This window comes from Perognathus longimembris, chromosome 7 (assembly GCF_023159225.1).
Source record: "Perognathus longimembris pacificus isolate PPM17 chromosome 7, ASM2315922v1, whole genome shotgun sequence".
NCBI lineage: Eukaryota > Metazoa > Chordata > Mammalia > Rodentia > Heteromyidae > Perognathus > Perognathus longimembris.
The window spans coordinates 17276845-17302562 of NC_063167.1; the positions used below are offsets into that span (position 1 = coordinate 17276845).

Consider the following 25718-nt stretch of genomic DNA (forward strand, 5'->3'; position numbering starts at 1 on the left):
AGTCTGCGCCTGGCCCAGCTCACACCCTGCTGGGCAAAAGAGGAAAAGCAAGAAAAGCCAGAGGCCCTGGATAACCTGGAGCACTCGGAACAGAGGGGAAGTTCTCAGACACGTGGCCGGCCACGGCTGGGGGGAGGTCTGTGATAAACACCTCTGGGGGGGCCCGTGGCTGCTCAGAGCCCAGCCCAAGGATGAGGCTGTTTCCATGGCTGATGTTCCTGGCCCACTGGGGAGTCACCACGGCTGAAACAGGTAGGGCCCCAGGAAAACCGGAGGTGTCTTTGTTTTGTCCTATGAACTCAGGGTGGAGTTGGAGCTGGCACAAGCCATTGAGACAGAGGGGACAGCTTAGCCTGGCTTCTTGAGCCTTTCAGAGACTGTAAGCAGGGACCACTCTGGGCCAGGGTTGTCATGGTATTTATTAATCAAAATAACATTTGAACAATGAATAATGAAACACAGCTAACAAGAAAGCTGTAGCCGGGCTGGGATGTAGCTCAGAGACAAAGCACTTGCCTAGCATGTACTAGGGATGAGAAGCAATAAAAAGAACACTTAGAATGTGCCAGACACTGCCAGCATTTATCATCTCTCATTGTGTATAGGAAAACAGAACATCAGGGAAATAGTTTTGTAGTGAGGCAAGACAGGAGCCCTGGCTGTCCAACCATATTGTGTTTATAATATAATGCTTACTGCCAGATGCCAGTGGCTCACACCAGTCATCCTGGCTACTCAGGAGGCTGAAATCTGAGGATCACAGTTCAAAGCCAGCCCAAGAAGACAGACCTGAGAGATTCTTATTTCCATTTAACCACCAACATGCCAGAAATGGGGCTGTGGCTCAAATGACAGAATGCTAGCCTTGAGTGAAAAAACTAAGGGGTAGCACCCAGACGCTGAATTTAAGCCCGAGGACTAGCACAAACACCCCCATCTCACCCCACCCCCACCAAGAAAAAACTGAAAGTGGAGGTGTGGCTCAAATGGTAGAGCACCAGCCTTGAGCAGAAAAGCAAGCCAGAATGTGAGACCCTAAATTCAAGCTCAAATTCTAACACACACACACACACACACACACACACACACACACACACACACACAGAAAAGTAATTTTAATTTTTAGATATAGGGTCTCCTGTGTTGTCCAGGCTGGCCTTGAATTCCTGGACTCAAATGTTCTTCTGCCAGAGCTTCCTGAGTTGCTGAGACTAGCGGCAGGCACTACCAGCCTGGCTTCATTTGACTTGGTAGTCCCTGTAAAGCAGATCCTGTGGTCATGATGCCCATTTTACAGATGAGGACCATGAGACCGCCCAGCGGGGCTGTCACAGGACAAAGGCTGTGCTCAGCTGCTGTAAGCCCCATGTCTCCTTGGAATGGTGGGGTTTATAGGGGTTAACTTTTCTCTCTCTCCTTCCAAACTTGCTGGAATGTTCACACACTGATACTTTTAAACCTGAGGTAGATTTACAAAGCGTTCCCACAGCCCCTGCACGTTTTCAGATCCCAAGTCTTCCCAGGCTAGCCTTGCTATGCTGGATCTTTCTCTACAGCCCAGTCTAGGATGGCCTTGAGTGTTTGATCCTCCTGCCTCAGCCTCCCAACCATGGTCCAAAGTCTGATTTAATTTTGGTGGTACTGGGGCTTGAACTCAGTGCCTTGCACTTGAACTCAGTGGCTCAAGCTATATACTTCAGCGCTTTCTGTTGTAGTCTGTTTTTGTTGTTGTTTTTCAGTTAGTCTTTTTTTTTTTTTTTTTTTTTTGGGCCAGTCCTGAGCCTTGGACTCATGGCCTGAGCACTGTCCCTGGCTTCCTTTTGCTCAAGACTAGCACTCTGCCACTTGAGCCACAGTGCCACTTCTGGCCGTTTTCTGTATATGTGGTGCTGGGGAATTGAACCCAGGGCCTCATGTATATGAGGCAAGCTCTCTTGCCACTAGGCCATATCCCCAGCCCTCAGTTAGAGTCTTATACTTTTTTTCTTGTTGTTTTGTTTTGTTTTTTCCAGTCCTGGGGCTTGAACTCAGGGCCTGAGCACTATCCTTGGCTTCTTTTTGCTCAAGGCTAGCAACAGCACCACTTCGGGCTTTTTCTATATACGTGGTGCTGAGGAATCAAACCCAGGGCTTCATGAATATGAGGTGAGCACTTTACCACTAGGCCATATTCCTCACCCCAAGGTCTTATACTTTTTATCTGGGCCAGCCTGGGACTGTGAGCCTTCTTCTTATGCTTCTAGTGTAGCCGTGATAATAGGTGTGAGCCACTAAACTGTTTTTGGAGTGGAATTTCACTAACTTTAGCCATTGGCATCTAACCATAATTCTCCCCACCTTTTTTTTTTTTTTTTTTTGCCAGTCCTGGGGCTTGAACTCTGGGCCTGGGTGCTGTCCCTGAGCTTCTTTTGCTCAAGGCGAGTACTCTACTACCTGGGCTACAGTGCCATTTCCAGCTTTTTTGGAGTAGTTTATTGGACTTTCCTGCCCAGGCTGGCTTTGCACCGGGATCCTCAGATCTCAGCCTCCTGAATAGTTAGGAATAGCCTGAATAGCCTGAGCCACTGGCACTCAGCTAATCCTCCCAATTTTACACCTTCCCCTTCCACAAGTAGTTTGTTGGGTTTTGTTTTGTTTTGTTTTTTGCCTGTCCTGGGGCTTGGACTCAGGGCCTGAGCACTGTCCCTGGCTTCTATTTTTGCTCAAGGCTAGCACTCGACCACTTGAGCCACAGCGCCACTTCTGGCTTTTTCTATACAGGTGATGCTGAGGAATCGAACCCAGGGCTTCATGTATATGAGACGAGCACTTTACCACTAGACTATATTCCCAGCCCCCCACAAGCAGTTTGAATTGCAGATGTGAGACACAGCACCCAGCCTTGAGATGAGATTTGCTTATATTTCACTAGTGTATGCTACAGTCTGGCTTTAGTAAAGGGCTCAGGGAGCGACGTAGTTCACACAACTCATATATGGCTCTAAAGACAGTCTCTTGCCTTTGTCTGAAACCAGTAACAAGGCTCAAGGAGTCCTGAGACTCCTGCAGCCCGATGCCTCCTGCTGCAGTGGGAAGAGGTAGCCAAAGGTCACAGATCAGGACAGAGTGCACCTGTGCTCTGCTCTGCTCTGCTCCATGCCCTCCTGGGCAAAGGCAAGCTGTGCAGCCTCCTTGAACTTGGTTCCTCTGGACAATGACTCATTCCCAGCCCAGGAGCCTTCAGAGCCAGCCCTCATCCAGGCCGAGGGGACCAGCACTGACAGAGCTTCTTTTCCCTACAGGGAAGTTCTGGCACATCTCTGACCTACACCTTGACCCCAACTACACAGTGACTAAAGATCCCCTCCAGGTGTGCCCGTCCGCAGGCTCCCAGCCCGTGCTCAATGCAGGCCCCTGGGGTGACTATCTCTGCGATTCTCCCTGGATCCTCATCAACTCTTCCATCTATGCCATGAAGGAGATCGAGCCAAAGCCAGACTTCATTCTCTGGACGGGGTAGGAATAGCCATTATCGAAAGTCCCCGTCCCCGGTGACCCACCAAGCTGTCACCCACGTGTCTCCTCACTCTCCCATCACCACTATGTCCCAGATGTAGGCATCCCTGGAGAGTCCTCAGGCTGCCCCTGCCCCTGTGTCTCCCGGCTGTAGCAGCCAAGGCCAGCACTGTGGCCGGGAGGCGGGGGATGTGAATGAGCAGAGGCCTCTGAGCTGCACAGGTGGGGATGGACTCTGAGCCACTTGCCAAGTCTCAGAGGTCCCCAGGAAGGCAGGGAAGAAGGAACTAGAAGGAACAGGGTCCAGCGTGCAATCATTGCTCTTCTGGCCAGCTGCTGGCCACTCCTGGGCTGCACAGTGGCTCTAAAGAATACTCATTGCTTGGTGCTGCTATGTCTGCCTGGCCTCAGAGACTCAGTTTCTGCTTCTCCAAGGATGCTGGGGGCTTCAGCTTTCCCAGGTACTTGCCTTCCTCCCTCACTTGGCAGGCCGCCTGTCACGTGCTGCCACTGGGGTAGAGGAGGCAGAAGTGCAGACTTGCCTTCAAGAAGGCAATAGAGAGCTGGGAATGTGGCTTAGTGGTAAAGTGATTACCTAGCATGCATGAAGCCCTGGGTTCGATTCCTCAGTACCACATAAACAGAAAAAGTGAGGCTGTGGTTCAAGTGGTAGAGTGCTAGCTGTGAGCAAAAGCTCAGGGACAGTACCCAGGCCCTGAGTTCAAGCCGGAGGAGGAGGAGGAGGAGGGGGAGGGGGAGGAGGAGGAGGAGGAGGAGGAGGAAGGAGGAGGAGGAGGAGGAGGAGGAGAAGGAGGAGGAGGAGGAGGAGGAGGAGGAGGAGGGAGGAGGAGGAGGAGGAGGAGGAGGAGGAGGAGGAGGAGGAGGAGGAGGAGGAGGAGGAGGAGGCAATACAGCTGGGCACTGGTGGCTCACACCTGTAATCCTAGCTACTCAGGAGTCTGATATCTGAGAATGACAGGTCAAAGCCAGCCCACTCAGGAAAGTCCGCGAGACTCTTATCTCCAATTAACCACCAGAAAACTGGAAGTGGTACTGTGGCTCAAAGTGCTAGCCTTGAGTGGAAAAAAGCTCAGAGATAGCACTCAAGCCCTGAGTTCAAGCTCCATGACCAACTTGAGTGGGGAGGGGAAGCAATAGAGACAGGCCATTGGCCATTGGGTCAGAGAATCTTACTTGTGCAGCGGGATGGAGAGGACTTCCTGCAGGAAGCTGTGAACCAAGGGAGCTGGTGAGGGGGACTGGAAGGTGCTCAGACCTGGTCCATGGGAGCAACCTGGAATGACACTCCGAGGGTGGGCAAGGGGAGGGGAAGACTGGCGACTTAAGAAATGTGATGATTCTGAAGCCTTTGATTCTACAAGGGCCCCAGACAGCACTGGCTGAGCTCCCTGGGCTTGCAGATGAGACTGGAGCTTCCTTTTCTAAATAATAATAACACTAGAGAGATCCATGCACACTCCTGTCATAATGTGCTTCAGCCAAGGGCAGCCCTCACCGGAAATCACACCGTGTGCCTTCAACTTCTGGCCTTCAAAACCAGGAACTAAATAATTAGCTTATCTCCATTAAAGAAGCTTAAAGTGGAGCTGTGGCTCAAGTGGCAGAGCAAAAGAAGCTCAAGGACAAGAGCCAGAACACGTGTGTGCGCGTGCACACACACACACACACACACACACATTTTACCAGGTTAAAAATAAAGTTAAAGGCACATCAGCTGTTGGTAACCCTAGTTACTCAGGAGGCTGAGATCTGAGAATCACAGTTGGAAGCCAGCCCTGGCAGGAAAGTCCAAGAGACTCTTTTATTTATTTGTTTTGTTTTTGTTGCCAGTCCTGGGGCATTGACTCAGGGCCTGAGCACTGTCCCTGGCTTCTTTTTGCTCAAGGCTAGCACTCTACCTCTTGAGCCACAGCACCACTTCTGGCTTTTTTCTATATATGTGGTGCTGGGGAATCGAACCCAGGGCTTCATGTATATGAGGTGAGCACTTTACCACTAGGCCATATTCCCAGCCCCAAGAGACTCTTATCTCCAGTGAACTACCAGAAAACAGGGTGTGGTGCTGTGGTTCAAAGGGGTAGAATGCTAGCCTTGAGCAAAAGTGCTCAGGAAAGCCCCATGACCAACAAAGAAAAAAATTAAAGCCAAATGCCAGTGGCTCACATCTATAATTGTAGCTATTCAGGTGGCTGAGATCTGAGAATTGCAGTTTGAAACCAGCCCTGGCAGAAAAGTCCATGAGACTCTCATCTCCAGTTAACCACCAAAAAGCTAACAGTGGAGCCATGGCTCAAGTGCTTGAGTGCTAGCCTTAAGCATAAAAGCCTAGTGAGAAGGGAAGGCCTGATGAAGCCTCATCACTAGTATACACATATAAAGACACACACACACACACACACACACACACACACACACACACACACACACACACACTGGGGCTGGGAATATGGCCTAGTGGCAAGAGTGCTTGCCTTGTATACATGAAGCCCTGGGTTCGATTCCTCAGCACCACATATATAGAAAATGGCCAGAAATGGCACTGTGGCTCAAGTGGCAGAGTGCTAGCCTTGAGCAAAAAGAAGTCAAGGACAGTGCTCAGCCCCTGAGTCTAAGGCCCAGGACTGGCACAAAAACAAAAAAAACAAAGACACACACACACTCGCACACACAGGGCTGGTGGCCTGGATCAAGTGATAGAGTCCATGTCTAGCAAGCATATGCCTTTGAGTTTAATTCACAATACCATCAAGGAAAAAAATGTTATGCCATCGGAGCTTTGAGGAAATCAGTAGTGTGTGTGTGTGTGTGTGTGTGTGTGTGTGTGTGTGTGTGTGAACATGCCAGTTCTGGGCCTTGGACTCAGGGCACAGGTATCCTTAAGCTTTTTGCTCAAAAGCTCAAGGTTAAAATTCTAACCCTTCTGGCTTTTTGCTGGCTAATTGGAGACAAGAGTTTCATAGACTTTCCCTGCCTGGGATGGCTTTGAACTGCAATTCTCAAATTTCAGCCTCCTGAGTTGCTAGGATTACAGGCATGAGCCCCAAGTGCCCAGCCAAAAATCAGGATGATTTGGTTTGGCTCAAGGGACAGAATGCCTGCCTAAGTGTTAGGCACTAAATCAAAACCTACTACTGCCTGAAAGAAGAAAAACAATATTAATGCTTGCCATCACTACATTATATATCCACATATACATTTTTTCTCCTTTATATGAAGTTTAACAAATTCTCTGGTAGTAGGTATATATTAGTTCCTGTTTTACAGATGAGTCTATAGATACTCAGTAAAGGAACACAGTAGGCAGATAGATGGCAGAGGCTGGGTTTGAACTCTTTCTGGTCCGACTCCATCCCAATCTCTCCATTCCCACACACGTGAACTTGGGAGGCCCAGGTCTCCAGAGCTGTGGAGCTGCCCCTTCCTGCATTTCCCAGCCCAATGGGCGTGGTGGTGTTTTTCAGGGATGACACACCTCATGTGCCCAACGAGAGTCTGGGAGAGGAGGCAGTGCTGAGGATTGTGGGGCTTCTGACCACTCTCATCAGGGAGGTGTTTCCGGGTAAGTCTGCGCCTGCTCCTGATCCCATGCAAGTCTGGATCAGCGGGAGACTGGAGTCCACACTCCATCCAGTGACAAGGATGGCTGCTGCCTAGGCCCCAGGTGTGGCATAGCTGGTTCCTTTACCTTCTTGATAACCCCGTGGGGGCCACGACAGCTCACAGGCCTGATGGACGCACTGACTTCCATCAGAGGCAATGCTGTTTCAACGTCTTCTGTGCCTCCCTGTTTACCACCTTTCCCACAGTGCCTGCAGTTACACCCGGGCATCCTGGACGGTTGCAAAAGGGGTGTACACAAACCCCTGCATTTAGGTGTAGCACTGGACTTAGCATGAACCGTCCTCAAACCATCCTGACTGCCAGGGCCTCTGGGAGATGCTATCTTCCAGCTGAGGCACTGTTTCTTGGTGCATCCAAGGCCTTCAGAGCCTGGCATTCGGGCATGGCCCAGGAGAGAGCTGTTCTATGGGAGTCAACATGGAGAAGAGGGTATGTGTCCATCTGATCATGTTTTCTGTATGTATGTGCAGGTCCTGGGGCTTGAACTCAGAGCATGGCACTGTCCCCAAGCTTTTATGCGCAAGGCTGGTATTTTGCCACTTGGGCCATAGCTCCACTTCCTGCTTTTTTGTGACTAATTAGAGTGTCCTGGACTTTCCTGCCCTGGCTGGCTTTGAACTGCAGTTCTCAGATATCAGCTTCCCGAGCAGCTAAGATTTCAACTATGAGCCATGGGCCAGGCCAAACATAAGATGGGAGATGCCAGTTGGGGACCTGAGAGAGCTCCCAACTGGCCCCTACACCCCTCCTGCAGCTCTAGTACACTTGCTCTGTTAAAAGACCATAGTTGGGCTGGGAATATGGCCTAGTGGCAAGAGTGTTTGCCTCATATACATGAAGCCCTTAGGTTCGATTCCTCAGTACCACATACACAGAAAAAGCCAGAGGTGGCACTGTGGCTCAAGATGTAGAGTGCTAGCCTTGAGCAAAAAAGAAGCCAGGGACAGTGCTCAGGCCCTGAGTCTGAGCCCCAGGACTGGCAAAAACAAACAACAACAACAAAAAAAACACAGGATTCCCCCAGGCTTCAGGCTGTACTAACTCCGTCCAGCTTGCCCCACCCAGATAGTCTCATTCCTTCTTCCACCAGCAGAGGGCACTGGGCCTCCCACCTGCCCTTATCACTGGCAAAGGATAGATGAGGAATTGCTGCTCCCAGCCAATCACTTCCTAGGGAGGGATTCAAACCCAGATCCAGCTTGGAGCTTCTTTCCTCTGTTCCACTCAGGGCCTCTGGAATTAAAGTGACATGGTGGGTAAGAAAATGCTTTAGTCACTATGACTGTACACATAAATGTGAATGATAAGGCTGTGTAGTCTGCAACACATTGACACATTTAGTTCCCAATAGCCAAGATTTCCCCAATGGCTAAGATGCCATTGGCTGTAAGATGCATCATTGTTTTATGCACTGCTAAGACAAAATGTAGCAACACAGAATATCCAGGGCTTTCCCACTTAAGTAGCTTGCAAAGTCCCCAGATCTTGTAGTTTATACAAGACAGAGGGCTTGTTAGGGGGACTCCCCAGCTGGGAACTGGACTCCAGGCTCCAGCCTCCCATAGGGGTTCAGTTGCTCCCTGGGATGTACCCCTCTTAACTCCTCCCCTCTCCTCCCCTCCCCTCCTCTGCATACCAGGCTGTAACCTCACAGCCTAGTGCTTGCTTGGCGTGCTTGCTTCACTAGTACTCTTCCACTTGATGCATGCCTCCAGCCATGCTTTTTTCGTTGCTTGAACTCAGGGCCTGGATGTTGTCCCTGAGTTCTTTTTCTCAAGGCTAGTGCTCTACCACTTTGAGTCACAACTCCACTCCTGGCTTTTTGATGGTTAATTGGAGTTAAGAATCTCATGGACTTTCCTGCCTAGGCTAGCTTTGAACTGACCGCAATTCTCAGATCTCAGCTGAGTAGCTAGGATTACAGGTGAGCTACCAGCACCCGGCTCAGCCATGCTTTTCTGATGGTTATTCTGGAGAGTCTCATGGACTTTGCTGCCCTGGCTGGCTTCAAATCATGATCCTCTAGATCTCAGCCTCCTGAGTAGCTAGGATTATAGACACGAGCCACCAGTCCTTGGCTCTTTTTTTTTTTTTTTTTCTTATTCTTGTCTTCTTTTTTTGGCAAAATATTTTTATTGTTAATTATTTATTGAGCACTTACTACTTGCCAAACACAGAGCCTAAAATGAAAGCAAGAATGAAGCAATTCACAAAGAGGCAATGAGTCTGGGCTCCCCTATACTTTGTGGTCTCAGACCCAGGCTACTTCCTCAGGGAGGCCTCTCCTGACACCCACACTCCATAGGAAATGGCCCTTCCTTTCTTGTGATAGTCCTCACCTCTGGTTACTCAATACCTGTCAACCTAGTACAGTGCCAGACCCCTGGAACTGGGCCTGGGAGCCTGGTCTAAGCCCTGCACACTGGCACACAGTAGGTGTTCAGTAGAAAATATTTGCTGGAAATATGAGTGAATAAAACTCCAGAGTCAACCAGAAGCACCCCCCTCCCTCAGCCCCAGAAGATGGGTCTGTAAGTGACAAGAGCAGAGGACCCTGAATTACCAAGAGGCTGGAAACGCCAACGAACCCCAAGTCTGATCACAAGCTGAGGCCTCCTCTCGGACCAGAAAATTTCTTGCTAGGAAAGGGGTTAGCGACCAGACCAGGCAACTAACTCACTGTTCTTCCTCCCCCGGCAAAGCTCAGCCAGCCAGACAGCATCAGCTGTGGTTTTGCACGTCACCTTGCGTTTCCCTCCTCTGAGTTAATCGCACTTCCCCACCGGGAATGTGAAACCACCAAGTGCTTTGGAATAGTTTCTGAATATTTCTTCTTTTCTTCTCAGACACTAAAGTCTATGCTGCCTTGGGAAATCACGACTTTCACCCTAAAAACCAGTTCCCAGCAGGGAGCAACAATATCTACAATCAAGTAGCAGAACTGTGGCGACCGTGGCTTAGTAATGAATCCATCGCTCTCTTCAAAGAAGGTATCACCGACATGGGAGCACATACTATGTGTCAGAGTTTGATCTAATCCTCACACCTGCTTAAAATCAGTACAGATATTTATTCCTAGTTCACAGACTAGAAGACTGAGGCTTGAAGATCCAAAGTCACTTGGCCTAGGTCCTACCACTTGGCAAAGGCAGGCTCGAGAACAGAACCCAAGATAGACTCTCAGGCCTATGTTCACTACCATGAGCATTATTAATGAATATAAACCAGTAAGTGTATAAAGTTGTGCCAGGGTGGTGCTCTACCAATTGAGCCACACCACTACTTCTAACTTTTATGCTGGTTATTGGGAAGTAAGAGTGTAACAGACTTTTCAGTGTGGGTAGGCTTTGAACCATGATCCTCAGAACTCAGCCTTCTGAGTAGCTAGGATTACAGACATGAGCTTCCTAAAACAATGTTTACTGAGCAGTTGCTGCGTGCCAGGCCCTGTCCTCAGCATGGTAGCAGACTGCAGCAGTCCTGGGGAGAAGCAGCGACCTTGGTCTCAAGCTATCTCCAGTTTCACGGCTACTGAACCATCCAGTGTGGTTACTGTTTTCTTCTAGGAGTCCCTGTGTGTTGCTGGAGGCTTAGCATCATCTTCTATTGGGACAACAAAAACAAATACATTCCAGCCAGCCGGACCCCAGTGGCTCATGCGCATGCCTAGCTACTCAGGAGGCTGAGGTCTCAGGATTGTGGTTTGATGCCAGCCTGGGCATGGAAGCCTATGAGACTCTTTTATTTCCCATTAAGCATCAGAAAAGCCAGAAGTAGAACTGTGGCTCAAGTAGTAGAGCACTAACCCTGAGGGGGGAAAAAAGCTCAGAGACCACAACTAGGCCCAGAGGTCTAGCCTCAGGCTTGGCACAAAGTACACACACACACACACACACACACACACACACACACACACACACAAATTTGACCTTGTCAAATAAGAACTACTAGTCCAAGCTGGGTGCTGAAGACTTGACTCAGGCTTGATCCTAGTTACTCAGTAGTCTGAGGTCTGATAATTACAGTTCAAAGCCAGCCTAGGTAGAAAAGTCTGTGAGACTCTTATCTCCAGTTAACTATATAAAAAAAAAAAAAGCCAGAGGTGGAACTGTGGCTTAAATGGTAGAACACTAGCCTTGATCCCAAAAGCTCAGGGACAGTGACCAGGTCCAGGGCTCAAGCCCTAGGACTAATAATAATAATGACAAAATAAATTAAAATCAACAACCCACTAGTCCAGAGGCACAGCCAGCCCAAGGCATACCTGACTTGGCTCTCTTCTCTGCCCAGACCCCAGCTATGGCCCAAATAGGTCAGTCCCTGGGCCAGTTTCTGCATGGAGGAGAGTTTACAGTGGGGTCTGGATGCATAAACACATTCCATTCTTTTTTTTTTTTTTTTTTTTTGCCAGTCCTGGGCCTTGAACTCAGAGCCTGAGCACCGTCCCTGGCTTCTTTTTTTTTTTTTTTTGGCCAGTCCTGGGCCTTGGACTCAGGGCCTGAGCACTGTCCCTGGCTTCTTCCCACTCAAGGCTAGCACTCTGCCACTTGAGCCACAGCGCCGCTTCTGGCCGTTTTCTGTATATGTGGTGCTGGGGAATCGAACCTAGGGCCTCGTGTATCCGAGGCAGGCACTCTTGCCACTAGGCTATATCCCCAGCCCCGCTGGCTTCTTTTTGCTCAAGGCTAGCACTCTGCCACTTGAGCCACAGCACCTCTTCCAGCTTCTTCTGTATATGTGGTGCTGAGGAATTGAACCCAGGGCTTCATGCATGCTAGGCAAGCACTCTACCGCTAAGCCACATTCCCAGCCCCACATTCCATTCTTATTCCCATTATACAGTTGAGGAAACAGCATGGAGTAGTGAAGCCACTTTCCCAAGGGGCACAGCTAAGACATAATAGAGCCAAGACTGGAACCCAGGCAGCCTGGCAGCCTTTCTGTGGGAAGGAAGGGGATGAAGAATGGTGTGTGTGTGTGTGTGTGTGTGTGTGTGTGTGTATGTGTGTGTAAGGTTGGAGAGTGAGGTGGCCGGTACAAAGGCCACCTTCAGGCCCTCTCTGGTTGTGCCATCGCAGGTGCCTTCTATTCGGAGAAGCTGCCGGGTCCCAGCAGGGCAGGGCGAGTGGTGGTTCTCAACACCAATCTGTACTATAGCAACAACCAACAGACGGCAGGCATGGCTGACCCAGGCCAGCAGTTCCAGTGGCTGGAAGAGGTGCTGAGCAATGCATCCCGAGCTGGGGAGCTGGTGAGGACGCCTGCTTCTTCCCCCTCCCCTCCGGGGCTACTTTGAGGACAAGACTCAAATACATCCTCCCCTTTACCCACTCACATCCTCCAGGGTTCTTCACCCGCCCCCCCCCCCCCCAGGAGCACTGGGAGCAGGAGGAGTGGCTTCTGCCCTTACAAGAGCCCTATGAAAGCCAGGCACCAGTGGCTCTAGCCTGCAATCCTAGCCACTCCGGAAGCCAGCTGGGGCAGGAAAGTCTGTGAGACTCCTATCTCCAATTAACCACAAAAAAATAAAAAATAAAAATAAAATCTGGACGCCAGTGGCTCATGCCTGTAATCCTAGCTACTCAGGAGGCTGAGATCTGAGGATCATGGTTCAAAGCCAGATGAGGCAGGAAAGAGACTCTGATCTCTAATTAACTACCAGAAAAACTGCAAGTGGTTCTGTGGCTCAAAGTACTAGAGTGTAAGCCTTGAGTAAAAAAGCTCAGGAACAGTGCTCAGGCCCTGAATTCAAGCCCCACAACTGGAAAAATAAAATAAAAGAGTAGGGAAGTAGAGAGGTGGCTCATCTTATTAACAGATTATGGCTTGACTCCAGCCCATCACTGCTTCTTGTGGGCTTCAAGGTCCTCATTAGCAGTGGGTTCCAGAACTCCAGATCATAGGGATCTTGTGTGTGTGTGTGTTTGTGTGTGTGTCCTTGTGCTAGTACTGGGGCTTGAACTCAGGGAATGGGTGATGTTCCTTAGCCTTTTTGTTCAAAGTTAGCCTCCTACTAGTTGAGCCACAGCTCCACTTTTGGCTCCTTGGGATTACAGACATGAGCCACCAGTGCCCAGGTTAGCTCATGCTTTTATCCTTGACCTGTTCTGCCTTCTGCAGTAGTGGCCCAGTGCCCAAGTACTGCTAGCCAAGTGACTCAGGGAATGTAAGGCATGACTTCATGACCACAGCTCAGGCCCCACCTCCATGCAAGAACAGCATCAGGAAGGCTTCATGGAGGAGGTGCTGTTAGAGCTGGGCTTGGAGGGAGGTGATTGGAGCCTTTGGAAGGAGCATGGCCAGGCTCAGAGAGGAGGGCGTGGAGAGGGCACACCTGAGCTCGGCTCCTCTGCCCCTTTTCTTGTCAGGTGTACATTATAGGCCACGTGCCTCCAGGGTTCTTTGAGAAGACTCGGAATAAGGCCTGGTTCCGGGAAGACTTCAATGCAGTGTACCTGCAGGTGGTCCGCAGGCACCACCATGTCATAGCTGGCCAGTTCTTTGGGCACCACCACACTGACAGCTTTCGGATGTTCTATGATGATGCAGGTATGAAACCCAGAGGGCACGTGGCACCTGCTGGCCTCCCATGCCCAGCCTCCCTGAGCCCTGCTGCTTTTTCTCCCTAAAGGGGCTCCCGTCAGCGCCATGTTCCTCACACCTGGGGTCACTCCATGGAAAACCACGTTACCTGGAGTTGTCAATGGGGCCAACAATCCAGGCATCCGGGTGTTCGAGTATGACCGAGACACACTGAACGTACAGGTCAGGAGCCTGGGTTCCCTGGGGCCAGAGGAGAAGGGAAGGAGCTAAAGGTGTCACCCCCTTCCTTAACTCTCAGCGGTGACTGAGCCAGGCCAAGTTACTTCCACCTTGCTCAGGCTCAGAGCCACCTGTCACCACACCGGGCAGTTCTTCCCCCAAATTTTGTGCCGCATCATTGCCACATTGGTGTCCACCTGCCCTGCTGTGGCCCATCTGCTACAGACTTCACAGGGCCTGGTCTTTATACAGCCCTGCCTTCATCTTGCCTCTCCTGTGCTCAAACCTTCAGTGCCTTCTCTGTGCCCTCAGGTAAAGTTGCATCTCCCTGGATCACAATTTAAGGACCCTTAGAGTCTAACCTTACACTTCTTATCCAGTTCTTTGTATTCACAGGCTAGACTCAAGCCCCCAGCTCACATCGCTTAACTCTTAGGATGTGCTGTGGTTGTCAAAATTACAGAGAAATACTATTTTTCTTTTCTTCTTCTTCCTTCCTTCTCTCTCTCTCTCTCTCTTTCTTTCTTTCTTTCTTTCTCTTTTTCCTTCCTTTTTGCCAGTCCTGGGGCTTGAACTCAGGGCCTAAGCACTGTCCCTAAGTTTCTTTTGCTCAAGGCTAGCACTCTATCACTTGAGTCACAGTGCTACTTCTGACTTTTTCTGTTTATGTGGTACTGAGAAGTCAAGCCCAGAGCTTCATGTATGCAAGGCAAGCACTTTACCACTAAGCCACATTCCCAGCCCAAGAAATAGTATTTCTTCAAGCCAAGCACTGGTGGCTCATGTCTGTCATCTTAGCTACCCAAGAGGCTGAGACTTGAGGATTGCAGTTCAAAGTCAACCCAGGCAGGAAAGTCCATGAGACTCTTATCTCCAATTAACCATCAATAAGCCTGAAGTGAAGCAGTGGTTCAAGTAGCAGAACACCCCAGCCTTGAGCAGAAAAACTAAGGGACAGCATTCAGGCCCTGAGTTCAAGCCCCAGGACCAGCACACACACATACACACACACACACACACACACACACACACTCACACACACACTTTCTTCATTTAGTAAAGCATCACAATGGGCCAGGCTCTGTTCTAAGCTCAGGAATTACATAAGTGGACAAAATAGTGCTTTCCTGGACCTTCTATTCTTACAGGAGAGGCAACAAATAAGCAAAACCAAATGTGGAACAGAGAGGCGTTAAGGAGAAAAAGCAAAGTGGGGTGTATGCTATGTTGGAAAGAGACAGTCCCAGAGGGGGAAGGAGACATTTGGTTCTGAGCTAGCCTGATGAGTATCTGGGGAAAGTGAAGGGAAGTGCAAGATAGCTCTGTGGCTGGGTGACCACATGGAAAGCACCAAGGGGAATGGGCAGGACAAGGTCAGATCGCGGGGCTATGGGGGAGGACTCTAGCTTTGGAGGGTTTGGGACAGAAGCAAGAAATATTCTGACACAGTTTTATAATATCACCATTATCTGCTATGCTGCTATGGCCAAGGACAGAGTGACAAGTGCAGTTTGGCAGTAAACCAGCTTTCGGTGATGGTAGTTCAGACCAGAGCGGTGGTGAAAAGTGTTTGGTCCTGGAGGCGTTTCAGAGGCAGAGTAGCCAGGGTTTGCTGGTGCATTGGTGTGGGAAGTGGGGTGTCACAGGAAGACAGGATGAAGGAGGATACTATGGCTGTGCTCTTGCTCTTATTTGGCTTTCTTGTTCATGACTAGCACTCTACCACTTGAGCAATATCTCCAATCCTTCAATTTGCTGGTGAGTTTGGCAATGGAATTTCAGAGTTTTCCACTTAGGCTGGCTTTGACCCTGTGGTGGTGGGGGAACCTAGCTCAAGTGGCAGAGTCTCTGCCTGGCAAATGTGAGGTCCTGAGTTCAAATTTGAGACAGATGAAGGTACAGGATTTGGTGTGGAACCGAAGGTGGGACAACAGCTAACTTCTGGCTGGCCTCCTGTGTTTGCTCTAGGATATGGTGACCTACTTTATGAACTTGAGCCTGGCTAACACACAGCAGACCCCACGTTGGGAGCTTGAGTACCGGCTGACAGAGGCCTACCAGGTACCAGATGGCAGTACTCGCTCCATGCAGAAGGTGCTGAGCCGAATCGCCAGTGACCAGGACATGCTACAGCGCTACTATGTCTACAACTCCGTCAGCTATGACACTGGGCCCTGCGAGGGGGACTGCCGCACGGAGCACGTGTGTGCAATGCAACAGGTGGCCTTCCACGCCTACACAACCTGCCTGCATGCTTCAGGCGCTGCCCTTACACCAGGGCTGGCAGTGCTGGTGGTCCTGCATGTACTGCTCTGGCAATGACCTTGGGCGTCATCTTTCTCTTGGTAAAATGAGGCCGGGTCAACCTACTGAAAGCTGGTCTTAACTACCCAAAGCTGGGATGTGACAGATGGTGCAGGCCATGACATCCCAACCTCAAGTCTCATGTTTTACCCACAATGCCTAGGGCACTTCTTGCTTTCTGCATTACTCCTTTTAATATGTAAATAGTGTCCAAAGGAATTCATTTCCCATTACAAAACGTCCTTCCTCCCCCACATCTTGTATGCGCCTTCAGCTCTACCTGCGGGTGCTCTGGGTGTTAGCCGGGGTCTCCTTTGGTCCAGGGGGCTCCCTGTAGAGATCTGGCCCTAGGCCCTAGGCTCTGACCTTCAGGCCATTCTCATCTGGGGCCTCTGGGGGCTTGGGAGTAAAACTAGGCTTGTGGAAGCCTGCGAGCGCTCGAGGCGCCGTTGGCTGGATCAGGAGCTCCCAGGGGCAGGTGGCAGGGCCAGATGCCGGGGACAAGGACCTACTCGCTAGAATAGAGGGCCGGGGACCTCGCTCCTACCCTGCCGGCGGGGCAGGCAAGTCCGGCTCTTGCACTTCCCGCCCTGCTCAGGCGGTTCTCGCCCCGCCCACTTCTGGCCCCGCCCCTCCCGGGCTCTGCTCCCGCCCACTTCCTGCCCCGCCCCTCCCGGGCTCTGCTCCCGCCCCCTTCCTGCCCCTTTCCTGCCCCGCCCCTCCCAGCTGCTCCCGCCCCCTTCCTGCCCCGCCCCTGCCAGGCTGTTGCCGCCCCCTTCCCGCCCGGGCGGCCCGGGGCTCGAGGGCGGGCCTGAGGCACCGAGGGGCTGGTCGGGGCCTCGCGGAGGACCAGACGGACCATGCCCTGGTCCCCCCGGGCCGCTCTCCTGCGGGACCTGGTGCTGGGCGTGCTGGGCACTGCCGCCTTCCTGCTGGATCTGGGCGCCGACCTGTGGGCCGCGGGTCAGTACGCGCGGAGCGGCCGCTACCTGTGGGCGGCGCTGGTGCTGGCGCTGCTCGGCCTGGCCTCGGGCGCCCTGCAACTCTTCAGCTGGCTCTGGCTGCGTGCAGACCCCGTCGGCCTGCACGGCCCGCAGCCCCCCGGCCGCTGCCTGGCGCTGCTGCACCTCCTCCAGCTCGGCTATCTGTACAGGTGAGGGAAGGGGAGCCCGGGGACCGAGGAGGCACCTGACACCTGGCAGGCGCGGAGGCCAAGGGCTGGCTGCCTAGCCCTGGGGCATCTCACCTCTTGGCTTGTCTCCAGCCCTTTGCCCCAAGAGAATCCCAGCCGCTCCAGCTCCGTCTTCGGGCACTGGGGAAGAAACTGAGGCCCAGAGAAGAAAGAGGAGCTTAAGGGCTGTGGTGTGAGACTTCTCTGGGATCCAACCCTACCTTTGCCATTTGTGATCTTCCTACAGTTGTCCCAGCCTTGTTTTCCCCTAGTGTGAAAACATTCCTAGCGCTAGGCACCTGTAGGCCTGTAATCCTAACATCTCAGAGGACTGAGATCTGAGAATCACCTTTCCAAGCCAGGCTGGGCAGGAAAGTCCACGAGACCTTGATTTCCAATTAGCCAGCAGAAAAGCTGCAAATGAAGCTGTGGTTCGTGTGGTCGAGTGCCAGTCTTGAACAAAAAAGCTGAGGGATAGCAGCCAGGCCCTAGTTCAAGAAGTCATCAAGAAGTCATGTGGAGAGGTGAGGGACAGTGAGGAAGTGTCCTCACACGGTGCTGGTGGTGCTGGCGGTGCTGGTGGTGCTGGCGGAGGAGGACTGAGCTTTTGGTCCTGGGCAGGGCCTTGGGGAAGCCACTGAGCCTTCCAGGTCTCGGCTTCCTCAGGGCTCCAGGAAGGGTGGTAATAGTGTGGACTTCTATTTGTGAAGCTTAAGGAAGTGACTGTAAATTGCCCAGCACAATATTCAGCAAGTGTCAGACCACTTTTTGATTACCTGGGCTTTCAGGGCATGACCCCCAGGACAGTGCTCTTCCTTTCGCAGTTGTGTTCTTCTCACTACACCACTGATTCCTGTCCCCAGACAGCAAGAGGATGGACAGAGAGAGTCTGACAGTGCTCCTGTCAGAACTGGTAGCCCCATAGGGAAGAGGGAACAGAAAGCAAGGGCCATAGTTCTGTGGACTGGGTTGGTATGGGATGGCTTGAGCTAGAATCTGTTATGGAACTCCTCCTCTTTTTTCCTTTTACTACTACTGTTATTGTTATTATTGTTTTGTATGCCAGTCATGGGGCTTGAACTTAGGGCCTGGGCTGTCCCTGAGCTCTTGTGTTCAGGGCTAGCAATCTGCCATTTGAACCACAGCTTTCACTTCACTTCCAGCTTTTTGGTGGCTGATTGGAGATAAGAGTCTTATGGATTGGGGCTGGGGATATGGCCTAGTGGCAAGAGTGCCTGCCTCATATACATGAGGTCCTGGGTTCCATTCCCCAGCACCACATATACAGAAAATGGCCAGAAGTGGCGCTGTGGCTCAAGTGGCAGAGTGCTAGCCTTGAGCAAAAAGTAGCCAGGGACAGTGCTCAGGCCCTGAGTCCAAGCCCCAGGACTGGCCAAAAAAAAAAAAAAAAAAAAAAGAGTCTTACGGACTTTTCTGCCTGGGCTGGCTTCAAACTTCAGTCCTCAAATCTCAGCCTCCTGAGTAGCTAGAATTACAGCTAGGATTACAGCTATAAACCACTGGCGCCTGGTATGGAACCTCCCTTGTGTGTGTGTACACGCACACCCACAAGCCAGTACTGGGGCTTGAACTCAGGGGCCCTGTGTTCTTGTTTGGTTTACCTCAAGGCTCTTGCTGTACCACTTGAGTTACACTTCCACTTCTGGCTTTTTGCTGGGTAAATGGAGGGAACAGTGTTTTGGATTTTCCTGCCCAGGCTGGCTTTGAACCTGGGTCTTCAAATCTTAGCCACCTGAGATGTAGCTACCAGCACCTGGCTGGAACTCATTTGTTCAAACTTTCCAGATCTGGCATCAACAAGGCTCTGTAGAGTCTCTAGCAGTGGGAAGAGGAGTTTTAATGTTGCCATTTGCTTGAAGCACTGTGTAGACATCACTAAAACCCATATAGGTGTGAGGGGAACAGTTGTTAAGAGTCTTGGACAGGCCTGTGTGGGGCTTGTGTCTTCCCTTCTGTTTCCGCTGGGCCTTGGGTTGGAAAAACAAAAGTCTCTGCTTTTGCCTTCAGCTGGTCCTTGTTGGGACACTAGGGAATGGGAGGAAGAAGCTTGGTCAAGGGAGTCTCAACGGGACTCTCCATTATCAGGGCTGTCCCTAATAGGGAAGTGACAGTGATGAATGATTGAGTGACCTGGCTCTCCTCCTAAGAGCCAAGAGACATCACTTCTTGGAGGCAGGGGACGTGGTGCCTCCACTACCACCTGGAGCCCCTCCCCCATGCCTGCCTGCTCCACCTCTGGCTCCCCTCTCTGTACAGTCTCCACCCTACCTTTCTGGGGCAGGTTCTCATGCTTGCTTCCAGGGCTGTTCCTGTACCCGCTTTGCTTTGGCAGTGCTAGGATTTGAACTCAGGGCTTCATGCTTGCTACAGAGGCACTCTATCCCTGAGCCATGCTTCTCTCTCTCTGTCTTTCTTAGCTCTATTGTTTTGTTTTTGCTCGTCCTGGGGCTTGAACTCAGGCCTGGGCTCTGTTCCTTAGCCTCTCTGTGCTCAAGGCTAGTGCTCTACTACTTGAGCCACAGCACCACTTCTGGCTTTTTCTCTTCATGTGGTGCTGAGGAAATCAAACCCAGGGCTTCATGCATGCTAGGCAAGCACTCTACCACTAGGCCACAGTTCTCTTTGAGATAGGGTCTTGCTTGGTTTTGTTGGGGTGAGCCTGGACTGAGGTCCTCTGATTTATGTTTCCCTCTGGGGATGGGAGGCGCACCCCAGCTTTTCAGCTCGTAGTCTCATGAACTTTGTGACTGGAACTGCAGTCATCCTGATTTCAACCTCCCAAGCAGCTAGGCTAATGGATGTGGGTCGCTGTGCTGGCTTCAGCAGCCTCCTAAGTGGAGCCCCTGCTTCAGTTCCTCCTGTCCATGGCTGGCCTGCTCTTCTCCAAGCACAGTCTGACCCTCGCTTGCCTGATTTCACAGGCTCCATGGCTTTCTCTGCCCATGGCCTCGCAGGAAACTCTCAGACAGGTTAAAATAGGAACTACTGCAGGACAGTCCTCAGCCCCCCGCTTGCTTCCAGCGCCTGTTTCCCAAGTGTAAAATGAGTGGACAGGAGCCCCATAGCAGTGTGGGTCAAGGGCTGGGAGCTGGTTTGCACCACACCACCAGACGGACCCTGGGCTGTGTGTGTGCTGCCCAGGTGCTTGCAGGGGCTGCGGCAGGGGCTGATGGCATGGCGGCAGGAGGTGCCCTCCGAGTTCGACCTCGCCTACTCCGACTTCCTCTCCCTGGACATCAGCATGCTGCGCCTCTTCGAGACCTTCCTGGAGTCCACCCCGCAGCTCACGCTGGTGCTGGCCATTGTGCTGCAGAGTGGCCGAGCCGAGTACTACCAATGTGAGTGCATCCGTCCTGGCTCTGCTGCATCCTACCAACATCGTGTGTGTGTGTGTGTGTGTGTGTGTGTGTGTGTGTGTGTGTGTGTGTACGTACGTGTGTACGTATCCTCCTGGTTCTGCTGCTTCCTGCCAACGTGTGTGATCCTGGGACTTGAACTCTGTCCCTTCTCTTTTACACCAGTACCCACTTGAAATGCTTAGGTTTTTTTGGTCAGTCCTGGGGCTTAAACTCAGGGCCTGAGCACTGTCCCTGGCTTCTTTTTTGCTCAAGGCTAGCACTCTGCCACTTGAGCCACAGCACCACTTCTGGCCATTTTCTGTATATGTGGTGCTGGGGAATCGAACCCAGGGCCTCATGTATAAGAGGCAAACACTCTTGCCACTAGGCCATATCCCCAGCCCGATGCTTAGGTTTTATTGAACACCTTTTCTTTGCTTGTTGATGTGCTGGGGACACGGCGGGCCTAAGAGTTCCCACCCTGCCTGATGGCGGTAAGTGTGCTCACAGGGAGGGGCAGACGCAGTGGCTGCCGGCCCTCATAAACCATGAGAGGTTTTGGCGAGGAGTCTCAGCTCCGGGGAGTTAAGCAACTTGACTTCTAGAGGCCAAGCAGAGCTCCACCTCCCTCCTGATTCAGGGTTCAGGCGACCTTTGCTATGACCAGCCTTGTTGGCCTCAAGCGCTCTGCTGTCCATGCCCCGGCCTCCGCCCTGCCCTCCCTCAGTGGGACCCAAGCTGGGAGTGTCCCTCACATGGAGCTGAGCTGTAGGAAGGTGGGGCTACCGGGTGCTTGCTTTTTTGTTCTGAGGGTAGCAATTTGTTACACTGCACTGGTCCAGGGGAGACCTCAGTGTTTTCATTTTGGTATTGCAGGGGTTTTTGCTCAGGACTTGGCAGGTGCTCTATCACTTGAGTCCAATCCTCAGCCCTTCTCCAACTTTTTTTTTATAGGTCATGAGACTTGAACTCAGGGCCTGAGCACTGTCCTGAGCTTTTTTGCTCAAGGCTTGTGCTCTACCACTTTGAGCCACAGCACTACTTCTGGTTGTTTGGTTGTTAATTGGAGGTAAAGTCTGGGCTGGTTTTGAACCAGTACCTTCAGATCTCAGCCTCCTGAACAGCTAGGATTACAGGCATGAGCCACTGGTGCCCAGCTCCTTCTTCAGCTTTTGTGTTGGTGCTAGGGCTTGAATTCAGGGCCTTGAACTCTCACTTGTTTTTTTTTTTGCCCAAGGCTGGTGCTCTACCACTTGAGCCATGCCTGCACTTCCACTTTTTTTGCTGGTTAATTGGAGATGAGTCACATGGATTTTTCCGTCTGGGGTGGCTTCAAACCATGATCCTCAGATCTCAGCCTGCCGAGTAGCTAGGATTACAGGTGTGAACAACTGGCATGTGGCTTCAACATTCTTCAGGTTTGAATCCCTGATGTATTTGGTTATGTGAACTTCCTGAATGTTCTTTCCCTTCACATTCCCTTCAACCAATGAGAAGAGCTCCAGAGGGTCCCGTGAGCCCCCGGGAGTGCCAGCCCGCCCCGCCCACAGGACTCACCTCTGTTCTCTTCTTGCAGGGGTTGGCATTTGCACGTCCTTTGTGGGCATCTCCTGGGCACTGCTGGACTACCACCGGTCCCTGCGCACCTGCCTTCCCTCCAAGCCCCGTCTGGGCCTGGCCTCCTCTGCCGTCTACTTCGTGTGGAACCTGCTGCTGCTGTGGCCCCGAGTCCTGGCCGTGGCCCTGTTCTCTGCCCTCTTCCCCTACTATGTGGCCCTGCACTTCCTGGGCCTGTGGCTGGTGCTGCTGCTGTGGGTCTGGCTCCAGGGCACAGACTTTATGCCAGGCCCCAGCTCTGAGTGGCTGTACCGGGCCACCGTGGCCACCATCCTCTATTTCTCCTGGTTCAATGTATCTGAGGGCCACACCCGGGGCCGGGCCACCATCCACCTGGCCTTCCTCCTGAGTGACAGCGTCCTGCTGGCGGCCACCTGGGCAGCTCAGAGTGCCTGGTTGCCTGGATTGGGCCCCCTGCAGCTATGGCTGCCCGTGGGAGGGGCCTGCTTCCTTCTGGGCGTGGCCTTGCGCCTCATCTACTACCGCTGGCTACACCCCAGCTGTCACTGGGAGCCCGATGGGGTGGATGGGGCCCGGGGTCTTCTCCCTCCCGAACATGGCCTGCTGCCCCAGAACAGGCGTGCAAGTCAGATGGCTCGGAACTTTTTCCCCAAGGCCAGGACAGAGGCTGCTGTGCCAGAGAAGGAAGATGTGAATGGGGCCCTTTGAGGTCACGGGGGACACAGCCACCCGAGGCTCAGCCTGGGCCAGTCGTGGACAAGACACTGGGAGGATTTTCTCCTCACCCAGTGGTGGCAGGGCTGTTCCCCTACCTTGGTTCCTGGATCCCAGGCTGTGTTCCCCAGAATTCTTCCCTTTGGTACCCCCTTCATTCAGCAAATGCTCCTGGAGAGCTTCTGTACCCGGAACGTCATTCTCACTTTGGGACCAGCTGCTGCCCAGTGCCATTCTCTTCCTGCCTCTACCATTCCTGGGTGGCAACTCAAAGGCAGGAGGCCGTGGGTGCCCTGCTGTGGGTGGCCCCAACCAGTGTCCAGGTCAGCCTTTGTCCCTGTTCTCTGGGGCCACCCCTAAGTGCCCTGTGGACCTGTGTGATCTGGGCTGTGCAGAGCCCGTCCAGTATTTTTCTTTCTAGCCAGTGTATCTCTACCTCAGTGTATGTGACAGCGTGTGTGCCTGTGTGTAGCAGGTGAGGCCACATGGTGCTTTCAACAGTGTTATTGGGTTGTTATTAAAACCCTGTGGAACCTTCCAGGCTCAAGTGCGTCACTGAGCATCACCTCCTGGAAAGGAGCAAGGATGTTTAGTTCTTTACAACTGGCCAGGGCACCTGGGAGAGAAGAGGCCTGGTGCCACTTCTAACCTTGTCTTGCCAGCTGTTGGAGCTACCGAGCTGGCATGGGGTTGCTCACTGAGCACCCAGACCTGGGTGGACCCCAGCTCTCCTGTCAGCGGCCATGGCATCCTTGGGACCAGGTGGAGGAAGGCCTCCGCTACGAGCTCTGGCAGGCCCGGTGGCCAGGGGCTTATGGGCTGTGACTCCCGGGATGGCGCTGTGGAACCTTTTGCTGGCCTGGGAGGTATGTGGTTTGGAGAAACACAGACAGGAAAAGGAAAGAAGGTTCCTGCTACCAGGCATGGGGCCCACAACTGAGGATACTCAGTTCTGTTACTTATTTAGTGGTGATAAAATGAACAGGATAAATAACACATTTAATGTATTATAGACTTAAGTGCTAACACCAGCAACTCAATGTTAACAGAAAAGGCCATTAAAACAATCCTTGTCTTGGCCAGGTGAAGCGGCTCATGCCTGTAATCCCAACCACTGGAGGCAGGGATTGGATCATGAGTGAAGGACAGCTTGGTCAAAAGGTTAATGAGATCGCATCTTTTAACAAATAAGATGGCTGTGAGGTTTTGTGCCTATAATCTCGGTTACGTAGGAAATGAGTAGGAGGATTGTGGTCTGAGATCAGTCACTCCTCTAGACAAAAATGGAAGACCTCATGTGAAAAAATAAGGCAAAAAATGCTGGGGGTTTGGCTTAAGTAGTAGAGCACCAGCTGAGGAAACATACAGCCTAGAATTCAAATCCCAATATCATTGAAAAGCAAAACAAAAATCTCTATCTTCTCATAAAATACCTCATTCAGAGCTTTTTTTTTTTTTTTTTTTTTTTTTTTTTTTTTTTTTTTTTGCCAGTCCTGGGGCTTGAACTCTGCCTGGGCTCTGTCCCTGAGCCTCTCTGGGCTCCAGGCTAGCACTCTACCAACTTGAGCCACAGTGCCATTTCTGGCTTTTTCTGTGTATGAGGAATCGAACCCAGGGCTTCACGCATGCTAGGCATGCATTCTACCACTAAACCACATTTCCAGTCCCAGTATTCTTTTAAATACATTTAAACACACACAACACACATGTACAACCCGAGATCACTGCCATCTTGGGACGGGAATATGGCCTAGTGGTAGACTGCTTGCCTCGCATACATGAAGCCCTGGGTTCGATTCCTCAGCACCATGTATGTATGGTGCCGTGGCTCAAGTGGTAGAGTGCTAGTCTTGAGCAAAAAGAAGCCAGGGACAGTGCTTAGGCCCTGAGTTCAAGCCCCAGGACTGGCAAAAAGAGTTGAGACCTTATAGAGGGCAGGCTTGACTGGGCTTAGTGCTCAACATGGCCTGAGACATGTCTTAGGGGTTTCACCAATGTACGTCAAATAATATACTAATTAGTCTTTCTTCTTGTCATAAGGAAAGACTTGACAGGTTCAAGGAAAAGCCATATATGTGCCCCAATAGATGAGGCAACATTTTAGACAACTCTCCATTTCCCATCTGAGGAAATCTAAAAAGATAATACATCTTTTTTCCCCCCAGCGTGGTATTTTGCTTGATTCTCATATGTATATTCTAGATGAATTGTCTGCAATTAAAGCCAAACAAAAGCCTGGTGCCCGTGGTTGACATCTGTAATCTTAGCTACTTGGAAGGCTGAGATCTGAGTATCATGGCTCAAAGCCAGCCTGGAGAGGAAAGATAGTAAGACTTATCTCCAATTAACTACCAAAATCCCACAATTGTAGATGTGGTTCAAGTGGCACTATGCTAGCCGTAAGTGAAAAAGCTAGGAGACAGGCCCTGAATTCAAGCTCCCTTACTGGCACAAAATGAAAAATAAAAGCAGTTTGAACTTCCACAGCTAGCACTCTACGAGCCACAGTATCACTTTTGGCTTTTTCTATATATGTGGTACTGAGGAATTGAACCCAGGGCTTCATGCATGCAAGGCAAGCACCCTACCACTAGGCCATATTCCCAAGCCTTTCATCCTGATCAAGCATGATTAGGGCCAACACAAGGGGCAATGGGAATACTTTCATTCAGAAAAGACACAGGAAAATCTGT

At 51.5% G+C, this 25718-nt stretch overlaps 2 protein-coding genes across 2 annotated transcripts; both read left to right on the plus strand.

Moving 5' to 3' along the window:
* The first annotated feature begins 96 nt into the window (after positions 1 to 96).
* Positions 97 to 16449, plus strand: Smpdl3b (sphingomyelin phosphodiesterase acid like 3B). Its single transcript, XM_048350630.1, has 8 exons — positions 97 to 252; positions 3282 to 3495; positions 6978 to 7075; positions 9984 to 10127; positions 12216 to 12388; positions 13506 to 13686; positions 13769 to 13902; positions 15868 to 16449. The coding sequence occupies exons 1-8, from the start codon at positions 192 to 194 to the stop codon at positions 16219 to 16221; spliced, it is 1359 nt and encodes a 452-aa protein (XP_048206587.1). The 5' UTR covers positions 97 to 191; the 3' UTR covers positions 16222 to 16449.
* Positions 16450 to 17009: 560 nt separating this feature from the next.
* Positions 17010 to 23565, plus strand: Xkr8 (XK related 8). Its single transcript, XM_048350631.1, has 3 exons — positions 17010 to 17356; positions 20537 to 20733; positions 22310 to 23565. The coding sequence occupies exons 1-3, from the start codon at positions 17064 to 17066 to the stop codon at positions 23017 to 23019; spliced, it is 1200 nt and encodes a 399-aa protein (XP_048206588.1). The 5' UTR covers positions 17010 to 17063; the 3' UTR covers positions 23020 to 23565.
* The last annotated feature ends 2153 nt before the right edge of the window (positions 23566 to 25718 follow it).

Bases quoted from the DNA above. Each gene is read 5' to 3' on its own strand.
- Smpdl3b (XM_048350630.1), top strand. From the start codon at position 192: ATGAGGCTGTTTCCATGGCTGATGTTCCTGGCCCACTGGGGAGTCACC. The intron at 7,076-9,983 runs GTAAGTCTGCGC...TTTTCTTCTCAG, and splicing joins CATCAGGGAGGTGTTTCCGG to ACACTAAAGTCTATGCTGCC. The intron at 10,128-12,215 runs GTATCACCGACA...GTGCCATCGCAG, and splicing joins CATCGCTCTCTTCAAAGAAG to GTGCCTTCTATTCGGAGAAG.
- Xkr8 (XM_048350631.1), top strand. From the start codon at position 17,064: ATGCCCTGGTCCCCCCGGGCCGCTCTCCTGCGGGACCTGGTGCTGGGC. The intron at 17,357-20,536 runs GTGAGGGAAGGG...TGTGCTGCCCAG, and splicing joins CAGCTCGGCTATCTGTACAG to GTGCTTGCAGGGGCTGCGGC. The intron at 20,734-22,309 runs GTGAGTGCATCC...CTCTTCTTGCAG, and splicing joins CCGAGCCGAGTACTACCAAT to GGGTTGGCATTTGCACGTCC.